At 31.5% G+C, this 24,845-nt stretch overlaps 2 protein-coding genes across 2 annotated transcripts in view; one reads left to right on the plus strand and one right to left on the minus strand.

The window, feature by feature from the left end:
• Window positions 1–4,971: 4,971 nt before the first annotated feature.
• Window positions 4,972–8,678, minus strand: HELRODRAFT_168054 (hypothetical protein; the record flags this gene model as incomplete). Its single annotated transcript, XM_009013748.1, has 4 exons — window positions 4,972–4,995; window positions 6,507–6,994; window positions 7,832–7,919; window positions 8,577–8,678. 4 exons carry the CDS (start codon window positions 8,676–8,678, stop codon window positions 4,972–4,974), a joined length of 702 nt encoding a protein of 233 aa, XP_009011996.1.
• Window positions 8,679–18,865: 10,187 nt separating this feature from the next.
• The window catches only part of HELRODRAFT_168055 (hypothetical protein), a gene marked incomplete at both ends in the record, with an annotated part of 10,947 nt that continues 4,967 nt past the window's right edge, over window positions 18,866–24,845 (plus strand). The window contains 5 exons of the mRNA XM_009013749.1: window positions 18,866–19,025; window positions 19,304–19,446; window positions 20,815–20,857; window positions 22,517–22,747; window positions 22,972–23,265. Of these exons, the coding sequence (XP_009011997.1) occupies window positions 18,866–19,025; window positions 19,304–19,446; window positions 20,815–20,857; window positions 22,517–22,747; window positions 22,972–23,265 (871 nt within the window). The remainder of the gene's footprint in view (window positions 19,026–19,303; window positions 19,447–20,814; window positions 20,858–22,516; window positions 22,748–22,971; window positions 23,266–24,845) is intronic.

Consider the following 24,845-nt stretch of genomic DNA (forward strand, 5'->3'; position numbering starts at 1 on the left):
CAAAAGAAGTTTTTCATTTTTTTGACATTTTGAGCTCCGATAGCTCAAAAAATTCAATACAGATTTTAACGAAATTTTGTGATTTATTTATGACTATAAGGTACTTCTAAAATAACAAAAAATATTTATTTATTTTGCGATAGATTTTGAGCTACGCTGTTTTGAAATCGGTGAAATTTTCAAAAAATTCATTTTTTTCTAGATTTTTTGTTCAAAATTTCTTTTGATTCGAAACAATAACATTTATTTTTTTTGTTATTACATTGTTTCACTGATATGCACAAAAAATTTCATCAAGATATGTTGGCTAGTTCAAGAGATATAGCGTTCTACATAGGTACAAGTTTTGAAAAAAATCGCTCAAAAATTTGGGGATGCTGTCACAAAAATCTTCATAACTTGAAAAATAATTGAAATTTTTTTATAAAAATTTTATTTTGTCGATGAAATACATTGAGGTACTTACTGTTCAAATTTTAAAAAAATCGGAGATGGTCGGGCGTGGACCATGGTTCAAGTTGACAGAGAATGACCCATTTATAGCAAGATAGACTTCAACCACATAATCTCCATGTTCCCAAATGGAATTAATTTTACATTTCAACAAAAATAAACAATTGAAACCATTTTTTTAGTTTTTTTTAAAGTAGAATCATTCACACGTTTCAATAGAAAGCTTCTAAAAAAGAAATACCCAATGTAGACTACATTTAAACATTTCTGCTATTTGTAACAACTCGATCGAGCTAACACTACATAGCAGAGGATTGTTCTGGTATTAAGTTGACGGTTGTGTTTGTGTGTGTGTATTATTTACTTTTGCCTTTATTAAACATATTTTTTATTACAATCAATGATCAAAAAATCCGCTCAAAATTTGATATTTAGCTAGCGAAATTTACAAACTGTATTAAGCTTTTTTTATAGATAATAAATGAAATATTTAACATTGTCACAATTGCTTGTTTTAACATTGAAATTGAAGAATTGAAGAAATTAAGCTTAAAAACTTTATCAACCATTTTGAAAATACATAAAAATCACGATGTTGAATTAGAAATTATTGTTAATCAATCATCGAGTTCATTTTCCTTGTTTGCAGTCGTTCGCATTCCTTCATAGAGTCAGATGAAGGTTTCACGACACATCCATCTAATCTCATCATTGACTGTTCTTATCTCATTACTCTTTCGGATATCCATGCACTGCCCAGTGCCCATCATCTCATTTACATCCACATCAGCATGTCCATTTATATCTTCGTCATCGTCGTTTTCTTCTTCATCGTCATCACCATCTTCATCTCAGTCATCATCATCTCTATCATCATCGTCCTCTCCATCATCTTCATCATCATCTTTTTCATCATCATCAGCAGCAGCATTAGTTACAACAGCGGTTGTGTTAGAATTTGTAATACAGAATTGCTATTTAATATTGAAAAAATTCATTTGTCATGCAGTTTTATTTAACAAGGACGTTACATTTTGAATGGAATTTATATTGTTTAGTTTCTTTAATGTTGTCATCTTGTCATTCAACATCTTTACAGGGTTTTCGAAATTTCGAAAATAATATTTAATTAAATTTCCATGGATTTCTTTTCTGGAAGGAACTTGAATGAAGGAAGCAGATAAAACAGGCCGTAAAAATATAGAACTAAAATTATAAAGATTCTGCGTATTTACATAAAAAGCTGAAAATAAATAAAGAAGTCCGGCTCGGCAGATTATTTCCAAGTTTCATTGCTTGCTATCTCCTCGTTATTATCACAAAGCACGCACATGTTTGTTTCGAGCAGAAATTATTTATTATGAAAGAAAAATATTTAAAAATTTGAACAACAATTTTTCTATTCAAAGAATGATTCACAAATTTAGAGGAAAAATTTTCAATGCTAAAATCAAATGAAAATTTGTCGTTGTTAGCTGATCGATCAAAATGTAACATAGTGAATCCTCTTCAGTATTAACCACTATTTGCCTGTTCATTCGTTCGTTTCTTTCGTTCGTTCGTTTGCTTGTCTACTGGAAGAATCATGTGAGGGGCCAGTCAGCTGTGTGGCCATCGTTCGTTTAGTCAGTTAATTAATTGATTGATTGATTGATTGGCTGATTGGTTGATTGATAGATCGATTGAATGATTGATTAAGTTAAAGTTATCAATTATTTATCGATTGATGTTTCATCGACTGGATGACTGAACAATTACATGATTGAATGAATAAAATAATATTTACTTATAATAATTCAATTTGTACATGCGTCTTTCATTTTAAAACACATGCAACCTTTTGTACAACGGTGTGCTTTTTTTAAACTCCCGGGAACGAAGTTTACTTTTCTCCCATAAGATGTTTAACTTTCCAGTTTGGAAACATTTTGAATATTTTGGGAGTGAGACCGTTTAAGTGTATTATTATTTGTTGTAGGTTTCTTTTAAGATGAACTTCTGTGTAGGCGTGCAAGAATGGTGCTGGCTCGGTGAGCAGGCATATCTGTTCTCTTTCATCGTCCTTTTATTAGAGGAAGTCGTATTTAATGCTGAACATGTGCTTAACACGCACATGCAATAACATTCAATTATTTAGCGTAGCCTTATTTTATTCCTGATACATCGAGCTGTTGTGTTTGATCGAAAATGAGTGTTCAGAGACAGCTGCTGATCGTTGCGAACGTTCTATAAAACATTAGAAAGGTTCTATTAAGAACCGTCTTTCCAATGGCTACAAGTATATTTTTTGAACCGTTCAACAATTTGTTTTATTTGTTCAGTTTATTTGTAAGTTAAGTTTCGTGTATAGTTAAGAGCTGATAACTGCGAGCGTAATGGTGCCTGCCTTTGTGGTTCTTGTAATGCTGATGACACACGATAGTTGGTGATTATTGTAGCAATCACCAGGTTACTGAGCAAAACATCTTGTTAAAAAATTTAAATTTTTTATTTACGACGACGATCACGATGGTGATGATATCTGTTTAAAAGTTATTCTTGTTTTGACATATTTTATCTTTGCCTCCAATTACACTTTTGACATAAAAAAGAGAAAAAAGGATGTTGATGGGACTGTACACTACAATGATGAATACTGCAATGTCATTTTGGCATGCCCGCTGCTTACTAAGGAGCAGAACTTAAAAGAAAGAGCAGACTCTTGCAAAATGCATGTTCAGTCCAAGCTACGAACATTGATAACAAACCGCATTCTCAACTGCTATCCTTGAAAACAAAGTTTTGCAGCTTGTTTTTAAAATAGAAATAATTATATTAAGAAAGTTGTGGAAATGTTTTTAACAGGCAGCTCGACGAGACAACATTCAGTAAGGAACTTGAAAGCCGCAACAGAAATGTAGTTTTTATTTAGTTAAAATTTGTTTGCAGGTTTTTTGAGGTTGGTGTCTAACAATTGACAAGTTCTAGTTGGTATGTTGAGTCATTCTTCGTCCATTGGTTCGTCCATCTCACGAGTTGGAAATAGTGTGTCTAAGTTTAAACACGAAAAAATAAATTTTTATTTGCAAGAATTAGCACTAACGTTAAACGATCCGCATCACATACACGTACAATATTTGAGATCAACTGCATATGACTATTAGAAACCAATTAATATATGAACTTGTACTTATTCAATTAATAATAGCTTATTAACTCACGTGCATTTATTTTTATACATTCTGATAAACAGGAGTGGTTAACGGCATTTAACTTACCTAAAACGCCAAAGATTTGATGATGAAAATTAACAAAAAGTGAAAAGTTTTATGGATTATATTTTGATGATAAATGATAAAAATAATACAATGCACCGCTGTTTTTAGTGTATCTGTGATATGTTAACCAGAGGGATTAAAAAATTTAATGATAAATTAAATGAATTAAAGAATACGTAAATTGAAATGAGACTAAATTTAAATAAAACATCAACGCAAATCAATTAAAACTAAAAAAACGTTTAAGAATATATCAAGAAGTAATACATTGAATTATCTTATCCAGCATATATGTGCTTGTGCATGTTTTTGCGTGTATGGAACGTTCATGTGTATGCATGCGTGAATGTAGATAAGAGGAGCGGTTTGTTGCTCTGCGGCTGGCGATGCTGAGAGTTGATACTGTTGATGGTGACAAGACACGCATCGTCCTCCGCTCAATTTTGCAAAAAAAGAAATAAACAAATAAATGGCAAAGTTTGATTTACAAAAACGATAACATTCTAGGCATAGAACAGCCTTTTGCCTAAAAAGTTTCAAAAAATGTTACGTGCGTACGTATTTATAAAATTCAAGATTTTCTGGAAACACATTATTAATTGTGAAAATCGTTTTTCTAAGCAGCTGCGATAATTTCATTTTAATGAATGGTGGAGACCGAGGGAATGCACTGACTGGCAAGATATTTTGCTGGTCCGGTGTTTAAGCGAAGATAAAAGTTTGCGCTAGATTTTGGGTCCAGTGGCTTAAATCAATCTATAATTGTTTTTGTGTTGCGTTTGAAAAGTCACTCCATTCTAATGAGTGGAAGAGGCCAGGCTGTACATGGTCTGGTGAGATGTGGGGTCACCAATAAGAAAGATGGATAGGGATGTGGTGGTTGTTCATTACAGGTTGGCATCAGCAACATTTGTTAGAATTTATTATTGAGTATCTGGTCACTTTATATTTGGAAAATAATTTTTTGGTTATAGAAAATATTATATTATTATAAGTAAATCAACGGCTTTACAATTTTTAATGTTGATAGATGGTTAGACAAAGATTGCAAATAATGACAAGAAAAATGATATTGTTTATACAATTTTTATAAAGACGTTTGATAGGATATCGCATGTTTATTACTAATAGCCCAAATTGAGTGGATCAATAATTAACTACATCAACAATATTTTGTGCTATAGTAAATGGCAGAATCAAATTACAGATTATTATGTGACTAGTGGAGTGTTGACTGTAACAACGTGCTATTGGATCAAATTCATCTCTGATGAATGTTAGTGATCTGTTTGGTGTAGTTGATAAATTAAAATTAGTGTTGGGGTTTGAAGAGTTTGCTGACTAGGCAAGGAGGTTTGAAGTTAAAAAGTCTAATGGTGGCGTGGCAAATTTGTGCGAGTTGTTTAGCATCAACTTAAATCATGATACATGAATAGTTGCGGGCAATTTAAAATAAAATTAATATTGTTTATTTCAATTTCTGGTCTCATTTCCAAAATTTTTAAACATCAAAATAATAATTTGATATTTTGCCTCACCTCTTTTTGTTATAAAAATAGAAAGACAAATAAATACTTTATTAGATTAAATATTCATAGAAATAAATTTTGAAAACCACATCAACTTTAACAGAAATGTCGGTAAATAGGAAATACTGTAGACCTATATGAGAACAGATTTTAAAAAAATCGATCAAACAAATGATGGATGGTCGAAAAGTTTAATTCAAGGATAGTTAGCTAATCTATAAATAAGCACTTGAGTTGAGACAATTTAATGAAGTTTTTGCCAAATTTGTGTCAACCATGTTTTCTTTTCTCTAATTTTTTCGTCTTTCTATCTATGTAAAATTATATAACAATAAAGTTAAAGTCTGTCAATCAGTTATCGTTATTATTGAATATTAAGGCAAACATTAAATAAAGTGAAACTAAGTATTTTAAACGATTTAAATATATAATGTCAATAAGGTATGAATGCCTGATAAATGCTCATCACACAATTAAATAAATAGGATTCAAATAAAAATCGGCATGTCTCAAAAATATAAATAATATATGCATGTTAGCAAGAGGATGACTTGGCAGATTGAATGCTTCTGAAGAAAACAAATACACAATCAGTTACTATAACGAAAGCATTCTTCTGTTTAAAAATTAATAGCTGGACGATGACGAGCTAATAATGATGATGATCTGAATGGCGATCCTAACAACAATAACTACATATAAACCTAATGATGATGATGATGACGATGATAGTATTATATATATATATATATATATATATATATATATATATATATATATATATATATATACATACATAATGATGACGATGACGAAAATGATGATGGGGATGATGATGACGATGATAATGATAATAATAATATAAATAATAATAACAATATGATGCCAATATATTGATGTTGTTTGATGCCATATTCTAAGAAAAAATACAACACAGTACAAAATAATGATGAAGATGCGATACAAAATGATGTGATTAAATCTTAATAGATTAATTGCAAAAAAGTGATGTAATTTAGTGGAATGTGAGCATTACATGATTTTATGTAAAGTTATGTCAATGATTTGAGCTGAAGTGGTGTGGTGTGATGGGATGTGATGGGATGTAGTCCGGAATATTGTGGTGGGGTGGGATGTGAGGTGTGTGTTGTAGTGAAATGTGATTTGATTTAAAGCAAAATCGTTCACATGGTTCTAAAATACACTCCAACAGGAAAAAAGAAAAAATGCATACGACAATCAATTACCAGTATCACTGATTACGAACCTGATGGAGTATATACTGAACAGCACAAACATGTTCAGGGATTAAGTTGACGGTTGTGTAACACGACTGCATTTGGAGAAATGTGGCCAATGCAAAGTGCTGCCCTAGGCCATATATAACATTGTCCACATTTGAGACGGAGCTTAGATCTGATATCTGATGCAATGATGTTAGGTGGTACAATGCGGTGTGATGTAATCTGATCACTATGGCGTGATATGATTTAGTGGGGTTTGTGGTGGTTGTACCGAAGCGGGTAATTGTCACTGACAAGATGCAAATGATTTCATGCGATATGTTTAAATGTTTTTCAATAATACGATGATAGGCATCCAAGGATTCTATTAAATTATATTTATCAATCACTAGAACCTCAAATTTTGTGTAGTGTTTATCGGCGCTTTCAAATTTTTTTTCCTGCAACACATTGTATTTCAAAGCCTCATAAACATTAGCGTACGATTGGCAGTTTCTCAATGCTCTCAGACCTGATTATTGAAACGTAGTATCAGATGCATTAATATTACGGTGCTGTTACTCCGTCTGTCGTGCAATCCCTCTACGAGTTTCAGTTTCATGACTAGGGTAGTCACATTATCTGATTTGTAACGACCAAAAAACTCTGTTTTGAACTAAGACAAGAATGATGTGCTGAATATGAATATGTATGTAAGTAAAATATATGCAAATTGAACAACTGTTCATGTACTCTCTCTCTCTCTCTCTCTCTCTCTCTCTCTCTCTGTGTGTGTGTGTGTGTGTGTGTGTGTTGGAAGGATACCATGTATGAATTCTACCGAATTGTAAACATAAATATATAAATGATATATATATATATAATTATAAACCTATATATAATTTGCATATATACATATATAAAGGACGCAAAGTGAATTTTTCTGACACGCAATTTAAGAATTTTTTTGATTGTAAAGAGTGATGTGGTGTAGTGTGAATGTGATGTGATGGAATCTGATGCGACAAGATGTGATGTGATGGAGTATGATGGGACGTAATGTGCCAAGATGTGATAAGATATACTTAAGCCTGTTGCCGCGAGAGATAACCTGATGTAATGTGATGAGTTAGGATAAGATGTGATGTAATAATTTGGAATGTGATGTGATTAGTGGTGACCAAATTTTGTGAGATTTGATGTGATAAATATTAACGTGATTATTGAGAAGTAATGAGTTGAAATGAATCAAAATCAAAATCAAAAATTCATTTATTTAAATCCGAAACACAAAATGAAAATAAAAGAAAGGATTTGAGATTGTGAGGATTTACGGAGATCCCATAAGAAAATCAAAACTTGTACAGACCACCGTGATACGATATGCGTAATGTAGGTTGTGATATGAGATGCGATGAAATGTCATGTAATGTGATGTATTGATAATATGAAGAGGTCTGGTGTGATATGTGGCAAGATACAATGTGATAAAATCTAATACAATGTATGTAATGTGATGTTGTGATGAGGTCTAAAGGGATATGGTTATGAACCGTAAGCTGGTGATACAAAATGTTATAAGAGTGTCTTCATGAGGACAGCCAAAAATTGGCCTAATTCATTTAATTTCAAACAAATTCTATATCTGGATAAAAAATGATAATACTAATTAGGCAGCTCAACACGCGAAGAAAAAAATGTTATAACAAATCAGTGATTTTGAAAATTTCATTTAAACAGATAATTAGACTAGTATTGTTTTATTATTAGAAAGTGTTGGAATTGTTTTGGACGGTGGGCTGGATGTCTTCTTCAGCTTAATCATATTCTGCCGCTTTAACAATCTCATCTAGTTTTTAACAAACTACTAGTTTTTATCAAGTAATTAGTCATTACTTACTAGGCTCTGTTAACGTTGTATGTAATGTCGGGATAGTTTTGAATAGTCTTTGTATAGTAATTGTATTGAATTTAACGATTTCTTAATTGTATTGAATGTTAAACTTTAGTAAATGTATTGAATGTAATAGTGGATGTATTGAATGTAACACTTTTGTAAATGTATTGAATGTAATGTTTGTGTAATTGTTTTAAACGCATCGCTTTACACTTACGCTTGTTGATTTTCTTGTCGATGCAGCAGCACGAAGCCTTCCGTGTGGCTGAGAAGGAGGAATGATGAATGGCAGCTGCAATGCCAGGCAAAATGCTCCCATCAATTACAATTGTCTTCCTAACTTAAAGAGCTATATACATTTTCTATTTATACTGTCATATATATGTATATACATATTATATATTATATATATATAAATAAGTATATATATAATATACATATATGTAATTACACATATATTTGTGTATAACGAATTTAGTATAATACATACTGAATATTTTATTTGAAAAGAATGTTAGAAGATAATGGTTAAAAATTCAAACTACACAAAACAGCACAAAATGGTTACAAAGGTTAAAGTTGCTTGAACAATTTTGCAATTCATTCATTGCATTAAGACTTTTTCCGTATTTTTTCGGACTTAATATAAGACTGGAAAACCTTAGCATTGATATGTTGTGAGTAATAGAATAAGATAACATGATTCAATCTTTTCAGGATGTGGCTGAAAACATTTATTTTAAAATTCTATTACAAACATTGATAAGAAATCATATCGATTCAACAAAATCTATAATTGAGTTTCAGGAGCAACTTTAAAATTAACTGTAAATGGACTTTTGGCAAGTGCAGAAAACCGAATGTCAATAAGACAAAATTTTGTAAATTAACCTGTTCTATATGAACAAATTGAAAGTTATTGCAGGCACACATAATCTACGTTAAAAAAGTTCCATCAAATTGTCAGTGATGACCTGGCCAGTTATTTGTTGTGGAGGGGTTTAAATTTGGCGACCCTGCAAATCATCTCTTAAAGCCCGGCAGCATGATCAGAGCAAAACAACGTGATCAACACAAACAGAACAAGTTCGTCCAAAATCGAAAATAACTTCGACCCGAATATAAAAACCAGTTTTCATTTTTTAAAAATATTTTCTATGTTACCCACATTTACACACACAAAACGTTGCACAAAATAGGATACGTTGCAATGCATCAAACAATTACAATCAAACGTATATCGTGACATGTATTGATATTATGGCGAGTTGAACAAAAATCCTTCATCGAATGCCATTTATCATTCAATAAGTATTCGCGAACAAATTATTATTTGTTATTTCCATAACTTACGCAATATTTTCATTGAAAATTCAAAACACATTCATGCGCAACAACTGTGAATCATCGTTACCAGTTTCTAACAACAATCTTATTAATTACGATATTTTTCAAACAAAGTGCAGTCTTATGGAATCTGAGATTGAGTCCCTGACTGATCGATTACACTTTAATCACCGCTCTTATTTTATCTGTAATGAACAACTGGGTACCCCAGGTCACTATTTCACGTTCTTTGTTTTGTTAATTTATTGATAAAAAGTACAATTTTTATTTAATTAGAATCATGTAAATTCTGCATTATGTTAATTTTGTCATGAATTATAAATTTACTTAAAAATCGTGTTAGAATGAACAATTTGTGAACGGTGGCCTGCGACACAAGAATTTTGTTTTCTTTTAACTTTGGTCTCCTAATCATTACCTAATTATTATTAATTTGGATTGATTGAATAAAATTTGATTTGATTTTCCTTAAAAGGTTTTTGAAACATTTTTCCTTTTTTTTGGCTGACGACACAAACCTTATTTTTCAACCGACAACAGTTCATTAAATTAAGACATCTGGTTTTCATCCAACGGACTCATCGTTAACCACTTTGATTTTAAAATTCTTTCTAATCATATTTCCAACTTTACTGATCGAAACTGTCCTGTCAAGTTTTCTGATTTTTTTGTACATTTATATATTATTGACAAATCAATAAATTTTTTGGTATTTCTTATAAAATTAAATATAGAGTTAATCAATCTACTTTGACTTCTTTGTCCCATGCTCTTATTTACCGCTGCATAACACTCTTAACGTCTAATTCCATATCCCATCTTGTACTGAAAACGCTACCTAGTTTTATTTTTGACCAATAATTCTTTCAAACTTCACTTGTCAGATTATAAATTTTGATAAAATTTTTTGGCGACCTTCCCTCAACCATTTTTAGCAGCCCTCACACATTTAGTTATACAATCACCACTTTCAGCAACATGTTCCAATTGTTCATGTCTATCTATCTCGTTTTATAACTGGAGGTCGGGTCTAGTCTAAGCCCTCTGAATTGAAGGAATCACAAATTCAAACATTTTCAAACTTAAGTTTCTTTATTACTTGACGTCCATTGACCCTCAACACCACACTGTGACACAAACAGTTCAAACGTGGCGCTAAGTATCAGCAGCCGCCTCAGGATCATGTGCGTTTGCAAGTGTAAATATATGTGCGTGTGCGTGTGAAATCATTCGTGAGCTTATGCGCGAGAGTATACTTGAAAGCATGACTGGGCGTAAATGTCTGCGTAAAGTGATGATTGCCTGACAGTCATGTGGGTATATGCGTATTTGTGTAGGAAAATATTTGCGATTATGTATCTGTGTGTGTGTATGTGTGTGTGTGTGTGAGTGTGTGTGTGTGCGAGTGTGAGCGTGTGTGTGGCCATATTTGATGACGGGGAATGTGTTTAATATGGTGTCTGCTTGGTGTCTGCTTAAAGTTGTCTGTCCCAGGGTAGATAAACTATTTTTATTTCATTATATAATCTATTCCATTCAAGATAATTTATTGTCGCAGACACAACAGTTTAAAAAATTTTCAAACTTTTTCCCACACACGCTCATGCACACACACATGTACATGTAAATAAATATCAGTGAGTTTTTATCAGTGAATGTTGATGCGTGTGCCGACTCTAAGATGCCTTTGAAATGATATCATTTCAAATGATGTCCATTCCGTTAGGATTTCTCATTAACTGACCGGTTGTTTGATATTGGCAAAATGTTGGATTTTCGAACAATTATTACACGGAACCTAATTAAAATGATCTTTTTCCACTGTTTTAAACTTCCTTCAAATGAAAATATCTAACCTGCAAATATTAAATAATTATTTATGTAATTAATATGTTATCTAATTATTTATTTATATATTTTTTCTTTCATGCATTTATTTACTTATCTATATATTTTATAATTTGCATTATTGTTACCAATCACAAAATTAGAAACATAGCATCAAGCCATGGTCGACAACGGTGCGTCATTCTTTCAGCAACCACACTCGACAGATCGATTAAAACTCTGTTCATTCTTCTCTTTCATTTTCTTTCCGCTCAATATTTGTCTCCCTTGTCACATAACAAGTTTTATAATTAGTTTTTAAGTTTTCCTTAATTTATTTGTCAACTTTGACAATTAATAATTATTTGATATGAAACTAATGTTTTGATTTTATTAATAATAACATTTCGTTGAAAAATTTCTTTGAGCGTCTTTCATTTTGACGTTGCAACAATTTCTTTATTAATTTTTCAAGATGGCCAGGTAACATTTTATCGTCAATACGTGAATTGGGTAATGATATTTAAGTATGTGTGTGTGTGCGTGTGTGTAGATGCGTGTGTGTGTGTTCGCTTTTGTGTATGTATGTGTGATTTCAAGATTTACATACGTGTTTGCATTCTACTGGAGCACTGGAACGTCTCACCACTGAGCTATATCACCTGTCAAAACAGCGTTTCGCTGCTACAAAATACTTTTAAAAATATTCACGTCAGCTGGAACTACAAAATTTTTTTTGTCAAACAACAATACTTAAAACGCATATATCCATTTGTTTGAAAAAGAGTTAAAATGAAAAATTAGTTAGACAGAATCATTTTGATAGTAAATAAAGTTTTATACTTGTGACATTTTTTACGATATATTTAAATGGTGAAAGTGTAGGAGTAGGGAATAAACATAATATGCAGTATACACAATCGCACACAAATATATTGTTGTTATCAAAACATTTTCAATCAATCCATCCATCCATCAATCAGTCAGTCAGTCAGTCAGTCAGTCAGTCAGTCAGTCAGTCAGTCAGTCAGTCAGTCAGTCAGTCAGTCAGTCAGTCAGTCAGTCAGTCAGTCAGTCAGTCAGTCAGTCAGTCAGTCAGTCAGTCAGTCAGTCAGTCAGTCAGTCAGTCAGTCAGTCAGTCAGTCAGTCAGTCAGTCAGTCAGTCAGTCAGTCAGTCAGTCAGTCAGTCAGTCAGTCAGTCAGTCAGTCAGTCAGTCAGTCAGTCAGTCAGTCAGTCAATCAATCAATCAATCTATTAATTAAATTTAAAATTGTTCAAATTAGAAAAAATAAAATTCCATGTTTTTATGTGCATCATACATTTTATGCAATAAATAATACCGACATGTTTTGGATAATGAACTTGTTTACTTTACATCCAGTTTAAAAGTTAAAATTGTTTTCTTATTTAAACTTTTCAGTTCAATTTTACATTCAACTTATTTTCTATTTTCAACGTTTGCCAAGCACTGCACAGTTATTCCAGTTAACATCAGATTCGTGATAACGTTCTAGTTATTTCTCTCCAACTATTCAAATCGTTTGCAAAAACATTTTCAAGAATAATAACATTTCTTCAGCCAACTGCGAGTTATTTTTAGATCAAGTTGTCAAATTTTTAATGAAAACCACCCTAAAACTATGCAATTTTTATAAATTGACTTTTCGGAATAATTCCACACGTTTGAAACATTCAATCTTCAATCTGACTTGAATGTTTACAAAAAAATATAATTTTTCTAATTGCATGCGGACGTGGATTTGTCGTCGCGGGTACAATCGTACTTAAGTAGGCTATTTCTTTTAATTTATCGCTCACTTTCTTCTGCTTTTTTTTCCTTCTACCTTTCATTCTTTGTTTACAGTTCTTCTGTCTGCTTTTTTCGCAATGTTTATGATCATTTTTATGGGCCCTGCTAGTGATGTGCGAATATTTCAGAGGGTTATAAATTTTGTGATGTACCATGCTCTGCGTCTTATTGTTAAATTCTTAATCAAAATTATTTTTATTAGCACTTTCGATTTAGTGGGCGGTACATAAAGAATGAATAAATGCGGACTAAATATTTAGTTTGTTTCATTATCGTTTAACTTAAATTAAAAGGCGAAACGCTTAAAAAATACTTCTTATTCTTTAAATATGTTAAAGTATTAAAATTCCGTATGTGAGCACTTAGAGAAGGCGCCCTTCGAAAGAATCTGCTTTTAAACAAACAATCATTGATATAGGCGCACTAACACCAAAAATCACTATATTATATTCATTTTAAAATCATATTTTCAAATATCAATATTTATAACAGTTAAATTGATCGTTCGAGCAAAATTATTATGCTTATATTTTATATAATTAGAAATTTGTCAATTGTTATAATGTAACCTTTTGATTTTATTTTTTTTAAATAAAATCAGTAAACTTGAAAACGCGCCTTTTTTGTGTTAGAATATTCAAATTGGTGATCGAAAACGATACAAAAACTAATAAGATAAGGCGCGTTTTGAAAAAAATTTGTTTTTAAACAAAAACTTATATTCATTAAGGTGCCCTAATGCCAAAGACCACTAATTTTTATTTATATACAAATCAGGTGTTCACAAACTAAGATATATTTTAGCTAAAAAGATAATTTTAACCAGAAAATTACTTTTACATCTCATCTAATTTTTCTTAAATATGCTTTAATAATCTTTGATTAGATGCTATTTTTTATAGAAAAACTTCAAAATGCGCCCCATTTGAAATGGCACCTCGGCCAGCTGCCCCCATCGCTACGCCACTGCATCCACCCTCTAGATCCGCCCTTGTTGACTAAAAGTTCACTTGAACGTTAAACGTTTTCAACATTTTTTATGAAAAAGTTTTATGTTGTGGAAACACTTGACAGATTTTAAATCAGTTTGATGAATTGTTTTGAAACCCTGTTGTCCAAATTAAATGCTTCAGTTTATTTGAAGTTAACCGCGTTAGTTCGCTCAGCAAACGTTTTGCAGTCAGGTCCATAAAATTATATTCTCCTTTGTGTTCGTAATTAAAATTTCATACCGAATAGTTGACGCATAGACTCCTAAATAATAGATACTAGACGAGAAACTGAAATTTACACATGCCCAAACTGAGGCCATGCATTCTATACTACACACATAAAGTAAACGACGAAACGTCTTTAATTCTGCAACACTTAAAAATTTTAATACTTTGAACAAACGATTAAAATGTTAAAACGATAAATATTTTAAACATTTATTAAAAAATAAAAACAGTATTCATTGCAAAAAAATATAATTATGAAAATAAATTCAAATGTTCTGTAATTTACAAAGTTTTCTTTCTTTATAATTAATAGTTTTTTTTTCATTTGCATTTTCTGTAATTGATTTAATTAAATTATTTGCAACAATGTTAAAAAATACATTTGAAATTAATTGTTTGAGATCATGCCCTGTGGTGCAAAATTCTGGAAATTCATTCTCCAAGTCATTATTGTCATTAAATCTATTTACAATATCACCAAACAATTGTTGCTGGTTTGAAACAGAGAGAAATTTGTGTAGTAAAATATCATTGTTTTTGATGATGGCAAGCACAGCAATTTTGATGAATACAGGTACTGATAACCTGCAGTACTAGTTGACATGAGAATAAAGGCCTGTTTCATCAAATATGAATATCGCTTGTGCTTTTTAATTAAAACTAATTGTAATTCTTCTTTTAAAAATGATATCATTTTAATTATTTCATCATTATCCAAAGAGCTTTCATCAATAAGGTCTAAACATTTTTCAATTTTACTGATTCCATTTGTGAGAATAATGTCCCACGATATCGGTCTGTCACATTCACTGATGGCTTTGAATCTTGCAGCAATATTTAACAATTGAGAAAATTTAGTTCACTTTCCTTGCAGTAAATCATTATAATTTTTTGCAGGATAGCTTCTCCACACACTTCTACAAACAAATGAAACTCAGGTGTCACTAATATTGAACAACTAATAGATTAATGATGATCTTCATCAACCTTTACTATTAGTAATATCATGTTGTTGTCTATGAATTTAATTATAAATTCAGTAGAAAAAGTTATTTCTTTCTCTAATTTCATTTTAATATCTTCAAGATTCAGACCTATGATTGAATCTTCTTCCATAAAATTTATTTCCAACTCTCCGAGTCTTTCCATTTCTTTATTATTCCTACTGCTTCGAAGCGCATTACCTGATCTTGATGTAGTTTTTTCACACAACATATGTTTTGAATGATTAGAAAAAATAGTTGGAACCGAATCAGGTTTAAGACTTATCGAAAACGTATCCTTGTTGTTTCGGCGAGATGAGATGATGTGATGAAATCATCTGGAGTAAAATGCTTCGAACAAACCTTGGTATGTTGCGAAGGATGAAAATCTTTTCTCGCGATATTTTTCAACCACTTTCTTGCTAATTCTTCATCATCAATTGGAAATTTATGAAACGTGATTTTCTATTTATCCGTAATGGTAATCTCAGACTCCGAACGATTTTCTGACGTATACCCAGATTTACAGCCATAAACACAACATTTATTAACCATTTTGAATTTAATTATTTAAAATAAAATATTTTTAATAACTTTAATATTTTTAAATAAACCAGCGAAATAAAAAGCAAAATCAACAACACAATGCAAGCGTTGATAAACGAAATCAAAACGTTCAAAAGTAAACAACAGCAACTTATATAGCGAGTAGCATTTATTTATCAAACAAGCATGGCCTCAGTTTGGGTCGAGCACACACAAAATTTCATTTAGTTTCTCGACCAGTAGGATATTATTTAGGAGACCATGGTTGACGTCAAGTTGATGAATTTTCTTTGGTCAAAACATAAAAATAAAACTCAAAATAAATGATTGAATATTTCTATTGAAACTTGTTGGTATCACTCACTTATATCCCCATGAAAACTGCTGTGAAATTTGAATAGCTAACTGGTTGATGTGATGTGTGCTATTTAAAGTAGCTGAAATTTATGATTATTACAACGATTCATTTAAATTATTAATATGGCATGTTTAAGAGAATATTTGATAACATGAAAAAAGTTTAAACATTTTTTTTTCATTCATACAAATTGTATTAACAAATAATCAAATTTATAAAAACAAAAAAAAATGAAAAATTTAGTGAGCGAACAAATGTAATTAGCTCTGGAGGCCACCACCCAAATGTGCGTGGAAGTTGAAAAATATTTCAAGTTGTTATCTGTGTGGACTTATTTTACTATCATCTAATTAGGTTTTAATCGCGAGGAAATTAAATTTATTGCTCATCAGATTGAAATTCAAGTGTCGAATGCGCACATGTGCGTGCCGGCGCGTGGGGAGTGGCTATTGTGGTTCTTGTAGCTCCGTCTTTGTCGGCTTCTTCACTGTTGGCTTTGATGCTACTTGCTGACTGTGATTGTAGTACGATTATCTTCGTTTGTTGTTGACGGTGATGTTGTTTCTTACTGACTATGTTTTTAACTGCTTTTACACAAAGAAACGAAAAATTTAGAAAGAAATTTTGCTAGTCAACAAGAGTCCAAAAAAATTTCTTTATTATTTCAATGAATTTTATAAAACTATAAAATTTATACAAATATGTAATTGAAACAATCTTTATTAAGTAAACATTTTTCAATTTTTTTCTGACCTTAAACGATTACATTTGTTTTAGTTAAATTAGAAGGTGTTTTATTGCTGTTTATTTTGCATTATATTATGAAGAACTAAAGTTTTGTTTTAGGTTTAGTTTTGTTTATGGTTCATAGTAGGTACTCTTTGTTCGTTAGTTTGTTATGCCAGAAAAGTGTAAAAAAAAACTTATATATACTATATTACTGCTATTAACATTACAAAGAGTGTTTATACATGTACAGCGTCGATAAAAGAAAATGTTATTACAAACGCTCTCATCATTGAATTTGATTCAGAATTTTCAAAAACAGAATACGAAATAATGAAAAATAAGTAAAAAAATCAAAATTATTAATTTAATTTTTAATTCTCTTTGAAAAAAAGCTAGAGACAAACCAGGACAGCATAGATGGCAGGGAAGTTCATTTCACAACTTTTGTCCAACAACTGAAAAATCCCGCGTGCCTGTTTTCATTCTAACAAATAGAACATTCAATACACCGCTCGTGTTCGATCTCAGGCATTGCCTTTAGACTGTAAATTTTTAGAACTGCATTTCTCAATCAGATAACATGGGGCAAATCCAATTATACATTTAAAAACCATTGAGCACATCTTAAAAATAATGCATTTTTCAGTTTTTTAGTCAATGAAATTTGTTGAATCAGACCAGTAATCCTCGTAATCAGAGACGTAATCATACTTCAAACCATGAAAGACTAGTTTAGCAGCTCTGTTTTGCACGACTTTAACATTGACACGCATTTTTTATAAACAATATAAAGATTATACAACTTATTAATGTATAGACAAATTAATTAAACATTACTATCATATATTAGTATTTTTATTGTAATGCAGACTTGTCAAAATTAGGCTGACATCTTATTAAAGTCATGTATCAATAAACAATATAAACAAAATGACCAGTTTTGTCGAAATAAAGAAGTCAGTGTTAGACAAGTCTGTTTATTCTCTCCAGACCTGTACGGTCTCTATAGTGAGATCATCACGAAAAAAAAGAAAACCTACCGGGAATATCCATTGGAGGCGTGAATATAAACAATGTAAGATATGTTGATGATGCAACTTTTATTGCAGATTCAATGGAAAAACTGCAAACAATTGATTTCAAACTGATTTCTGGAAGTAAAAGGAAAGGCTTGCAAATTAGCATCAACAAAACAGAGCGCACGGTAAACTGTAAAAGCAAAACCACCCCGATCCGCTCCAATAATTATTAATGGTAAAAAAGTGAAACAAGTTAACAGCTTTAATTATTTCGGAAGTCTGATTACCTCAGGTTGTAAATGTGATATGGATATCAAACAAAGGATAGCTATGGAAAATGATGCATATTTAAAATGAAAAACATCCTCACAAATAGTAAAATAAGAATATCAACAAAGTTAAAACTGTTAGGGTGTTACATATTTCCTGTGTTAACTTACGGCTCTGAGTCCTAGACAACTTCTAAATAAACAGAGATAAAGATCTGCGCTGCTGAGGTGTGGTTTTAGAGAAGAATTATGAAAATTAGTTTTGACATTTGACTTTTTTTTTTCTTAGTTGGACATCTTATACTTCAAATGAGGATGTATTAAAACAGTCCGGTTATGAAAAGAGGATATAACTACAAATAATCCAACGGGGGCAGTTAAAGTTTTTGGTCACATCATGCAAAAGGAAAGAATGGAAAATCTAACAACTACTAGAAAGATTGCAGGTAAAAGAGATCGCAGTCAACAACGAATAACATTCTTGAAGTCCTTGTGTTATTTGTTGAATATCACCCCAGTTCAATTACTAGAAAGTGTTAAAGATCGGATATGTGGAGGTCGATGGTCACCAATGTCCTGAAAGGATAAGGCATGAGAAAGAAGAAGAAGAATCATTATATATGTTATTTATTGGAAGGAGACCATATTTTATGCAGTATTGTATGAATTCTACCGAATAGTTGACATTAATCAATTTAAAGTTCGTCTTCAATTTTCTTTACTAGAATTTTCTGAAAATTGTCCAATTTGTTGAAAATAGAAATATTATCCAAGTTCATCATGAAAATTTAATAAAATTTAATAAAAAATGTCGTTATCCAAATTCATCATGCAGATAGGCCTTATTTTGATTTTTCACAGGTCATCTTCTGTGCAGGTTTATTTTATATAGTTTCTTTAAACAAAGCAAATTTAGTTCTTCAGCAAAGTGAGTTACTTAGTTGGATACGACACCAATTTATTAGAATACGACATCAAGTTAGTAGAATACAACACCAACTAAGTAACTCACTTTGCTAAAGAACTAACTTTGTTTTGCTTAAAGAAACTATATTAAACAAACATGCACTGAAGATGATTTGTGAAAAATTGAAATAAGGACTATCTGCATGATAAATTTGGATAACAACAGTTTTATTAAATTATCATAATGAACTTGAATAATTCTTCCATTTTCAATAAATTGAACAATTTCCAAAAAATTCTAGTAAGGAAAATTGAAGACAAACTTTAAATTGACTAATGCCATCAATTCGGTAGAATTCATACAATGCTGTATTTATTATGTATATATATATATATATATATATATATATATATATATATAGTACAATAGCCGTACGAATGGAGCATGTACAATGCAGAAACGTGCATCGGTGTACCTCTCCAGCCGGCTTGCAAATCTCCACACTTATGTCGTTTTGTTAATATTGCAAGATAGGAAATTTATGCATTTGCGCATACGCACGAGTTTGTTCGCCTTTCATTTTAATACGATATAGCCTCTGCTGTATCAATTTCTTGTTTAACCCTCACAAATTAAAATTTTTTCAAAGTGTAACTTTCATATTTTTCTGTAAACCATGTAAAATATTGGAAATTAGTTGACAAACTATTTTAAAACGTAAGACTCACACTTGATAATTAAACCTAAAATTTACTTTGTAGTTTAACTTTTATTATTAAATTGTCTCATAATTAATGGCTTGAAACTTGCGCACAAACGACACATTATTTAAATGCCCGCATGTATAGCTGGCGAACAATTTAAAGCGATGAGGAAATCTGAAACGACCCATTCAAGGGAATTTTCTACTAAGAATTGTAATGACCGGCCCAGCAAATACGTGCACACAACATTACTTTTAATAGCATTGCATCGATAAAAACAGTTGAAAGCATTATTACATTCAATATTGTCCCTATTGTTGCAAACTTTGCTGTTAATGCAAACACTTTACAGTGAATCGGTCATTTAATGACGGCGATGGAGTTTATGAGAGGACCTAGCATAGTAGTATAAGTAAAGAAGGCTGTCCGCGTAATGTCTCAATTACAAGTGTTCTTCACCATAGACAGGATCTTCATCAATCGCCTGCCTGGCACATCGTCAACACGAGATTAAAACATAATCTGCGAATTGTTAATGCTTAGCAATTACAGCGCAAGGAACCGCTTTCTATCTGGAGGTGGCGTTCGCTCCGCTCATGCCATGCCTCGTCATGTTTGTCTCTCGGCAATGTTGTTGGCACACAAACGTACCGATTGAAGAATTATGAACTTTTATTTTTATAAACTCTAATTTGAATAAACATAAACTAATTTGATCTCTTGGAATATAAATAGAAAATTCTCGTGTCAAATTATGAAATTAAAGTTGAATTTGCTGGTAAGTCGCAACTTTGTTGAAATGGAATGAAATGAATTACCTTAAAAATACCAGGATGTAAAATCACAACACAATTTTAGAAGTAAAAAAACGTTCGAAGATGCTGTTTGTTATTTTACGGGTTTAAAACCGCTACTTATTTTTATTGACACTGAAAGATTTTATGTAGAAATTTCAGAATTAAAATCTAAATTTAAAGAGTCATCAAATTTTTCCGCGCTTTTTGTATCGAAGTTAAGATGAGGCAACTTGTTGTTAACGAGTATGAAGATGACAACATAATGACTCCCGAAATGAAATGTTGTTGATGGATGGAAGGTCCCTGGACCTCACAACAACTTTCTCGCTTGTTATCTTTTGCTTGTTATGCTGTTGTTGTTGTGGTTGCTGTTGCTATTTCTTTTGTTGTTGCTGTTGTAGATGTGGTTGTTGGTAATTATTTGTTGTTGTTTGTTGTCATCTGATATTTTTGTTGTTGTTGTTGTTTGTGTTGTTGTTGGGGTTGTTTGTTATGTCGTTGTTGTTATTTGTTTTGTTGTTGTCGTCGTTTGTCGTTATTGCTGTTTTTTTTGTTGTTATTTGTTGTTGTTTGTTTTGTGGTTGTTGTATGTTTTGTTTGTGGTCGTTTGTTTTGTTGTTGCTTGTTTTGCTGTTGGTTGTGTTGTTGTTTTGGTTAGGTCTGGTTGTCGTGAAGAAGTGTCCTGTGTCTAACGATCCTCATTCTAATTAAGTTAATGTCTCCATAAGATTACGTTGAAGCTGCTAAAACTGAGGCATCAATTATTGTTAGCCATTTTTTAACTTCGAAACAGATGCAGTTAATTCAAATATTTTTAAGACTTGCTCATTTGAAATAATTTGAGGTTAGTCTTATTTCAAATTTGTCTTAAATAATTTCTTTAAAGAATTTTTCTAAGACATCGTTATTGAACAAAACTTCAATTTAGCATAGTTTTACAGACATTATACTAAATAAGACAAACATAGCATAATTGGAAAAATTTCATATGATTATTAGTGCGTGTGTGTGTTCGTGCAGAACATGTTTGTACGTATAAATGAAGGACATTAGTGAAATTTCATTACATGGTGGTCATATCAATTAAATTAATTAACTTGACTACGATTAGTTAGTTTTTAACTTGACTACGATTAGTCAGTTTTCTTCATTTAATTTAATTTAATTTTTGTTTTGTTTAAAGGAGTCAGATAAATTATCTGTTTGTGTTTGTAAATGGTTGAAGAGCATACAATAAACCATCCGTACCAAACAATTCCATAGATTTCCAAATCGGCATCACTGAGAATAGGCAAAAATCAGTTTAACCCGCAAATGTTCATCAATTAGCAAATTTATTAAAAATTATTTTCTATTTTTTTTACATGGATATGTACATGTGTGTGTAACTTTATATTATATTAAAATAATAAAAACATTACCCAAAAAATGACTTGTTATGTTGTACAAGCTGCACAGCAATATTTAAACAACACATACCAGATTTACAACTGAACAAAACAACTGAACACAACAACTGAACACAACAACTGAACACAACAACTGAGCACAACAACTGAACACAACAACAACAAATACAACTAAACACAACAACAACAAATACAACTAAACACGACAACACAACTCATTGATTTCGACAGAGGAGTATTGCACATCGGATCATTTCTCAGCGAGGTGTGGGAGCATGACGGAGATAGTGATGATAGAGAGGGCTCAGTACGGCAGGATGAGTGCGGGTCGGTGCATCACAGCAGAGTATGCGCAGGCTCTAGGATGTTTCTCCGAGGTGACGGCATACCTGGATGAGTTTTGTTCGGGGCGGAACAATTGTTCGATACTTGTGGCTAGTATTGACTCCATTGCCCAGCCATGTCCGAAGGATTTTAAATCTTACTTGGAAGTTACATACGAATGTGTTAAAGGCAAGCCATTTATAAGATTACTTTTGGTATTTTTGTTTTGGTTGATTTAGAGCACAAGTTAATTTACTGAAAATGTACATGTTAATATTTAAAACTGTGTTAAATAAGTTGTATTGATTATCAAATTTGTGAAATTATTTTATTAAATTAAATGTATGTTCAATGCAAATCAGCTTCTTACGTTACCGACTGTCACAACAAGAGTGAAACCCATCTGAGCAGCACTATCGGTTATTTGGTCCTCGCGCACAACATCAACAACAACAACATCCACAACAACAACATTAACAACAAGAACGATATCATCAGTGATGACAACAACAACCCCAATGACATCCCCACCACATTTTCTGCAGGAACATTCATCGAAGTCAGCGGCAAGCATACAAATGATGGAATAACGGGAAAAAATTACATGTTATCAGCTGCAATATCCGAGTGTCCATGGGTCGTGGAGGTCGATCCAGGTCTGATTGGTTGTCTGTCACTTGCTTTGATTGGTAGATGGTGGATACATGTTCAGCTCTCTATTGTTTTGATTGGTTGATAGTTAATAAATGGTTAACAAAATGCCTAATTGTTTTTATATTGGTGTATGATGAAGAAAATTTAAATGTCTGTTTTAGTTGGTTGATGATAGATGATTGTTAAACCGTCTCTTGTTTGATTGGTTGATGATAAATGAATGTTTAACTGTCTCTTATTTTGATTGGTTGATGGTAGATGAATGTTTAGATGTCTTCCATTTAGATTGGCTAATGGTGGATGAATGTTTAGGTGTTTTTTTTTAAATAACTTGTTTTTATTGATTAATGATGGCTAAAAGTTCAGACATAATGTATTTTGTATTTTGGTGTCTTGGTGATAGATAAATAAATGTTTAACGGTATTAGTTTCTTTTTTCGATTTGTTGATGAAAGATGAACCTTTAGATTATTTTTGATTGGCTGATGATGGGTTTTTATTGGTTGATGATGGATGAATGTTTAGGTGTCTTTTGTTCTGATTGGTTGATGATAGATAAATGTTTAGGTGTCTTTTGTTCTGATTGGTTGATGATGGATGAATGTTAAGGTGTCTTTTGTTTTGATTGGTTGATGATGGATGAATGTTAAGGTGTATTTTGTTCTGATTGGTTGATGATGGATGAATGTTTAAGTATCCTTTGTTCTGATTGATTGATGATGGATGAATGTTTAGATGTCTAATGTTCTGATTGGGTGATGATGTTTAGGTGCCTTTTGTTCTGATAAGTTGATGATGGATGAATGTTTAGGTGTCTATTGTTCTGATTGGTTGATGATGGATGAATGTTTAGGTGTCTTTTGTTCTGATTGGTTGATGATAGATAAATGTTTAGGTGTCTTTTGTTCTGATTGGTTGATGATGGATGAATGTTAAGGTGTCTTTTGTTTTGATTGGTTGATGATGGATGAATGTTAAGGTGTATTTTGTTCTGATTGGTTGATGATGGATGAATGTTTAAGTATCCTTTGTTCTGATTGATTGATGATGGATGAATGTTTAGATGTCTAATGTTCTGATTGGGTGATGATGTTTAGGTGCCTTTTGTTCTGATAAGTTGATGATGGATGAATGTTTAGGTGTCTATTGTTCTGATTGGTTGATGATGGATGAATGTTTAGGTGTCTTTTGTTCTGATTGGTTGATGATAGATGAATGTTTAGATGTCTTTTGTCTTGATTGGTTGATGATAGATGAATGTTTAGGTGTCTTTTGTTTTGTTTTTTTGTTTTGTTTTGTGACATCCAGTCACAAGATCGACCAGTTCAACAAACCAGTTCTACCAAAAAATCAAAAAATCAACCGTTTTCAATAATACAATATAATACAATATTGTATTACTGTATATATATATATATATATATATATATATACATATAATCTTTAATTAATTGTTAGAACAAAAATATGTGAAAAAGCCAACATCCATGTCACAAGAATCGACCAGTTCAACAAACTGATTTTTTGGTAGGACTGGTTTGTTGAACTGGTCGTTCTTGTGACTGGATGTTGCTTTTTTACA

The sequence above is a fragment of the Helobdella robusta genome (assembly GCF_000326865.2).
Source record: "Helobdella robusta unplaced genomic scaffold HELROscaffold_12, whole genome shotgun sequence".
Taxonomy (NCBI): Eukaryota; Metazoa; Annelida; class Clitellata; order Rhynchobdellida; family Glossiphoniidae; genus Helobdella; species Helobdella robusta.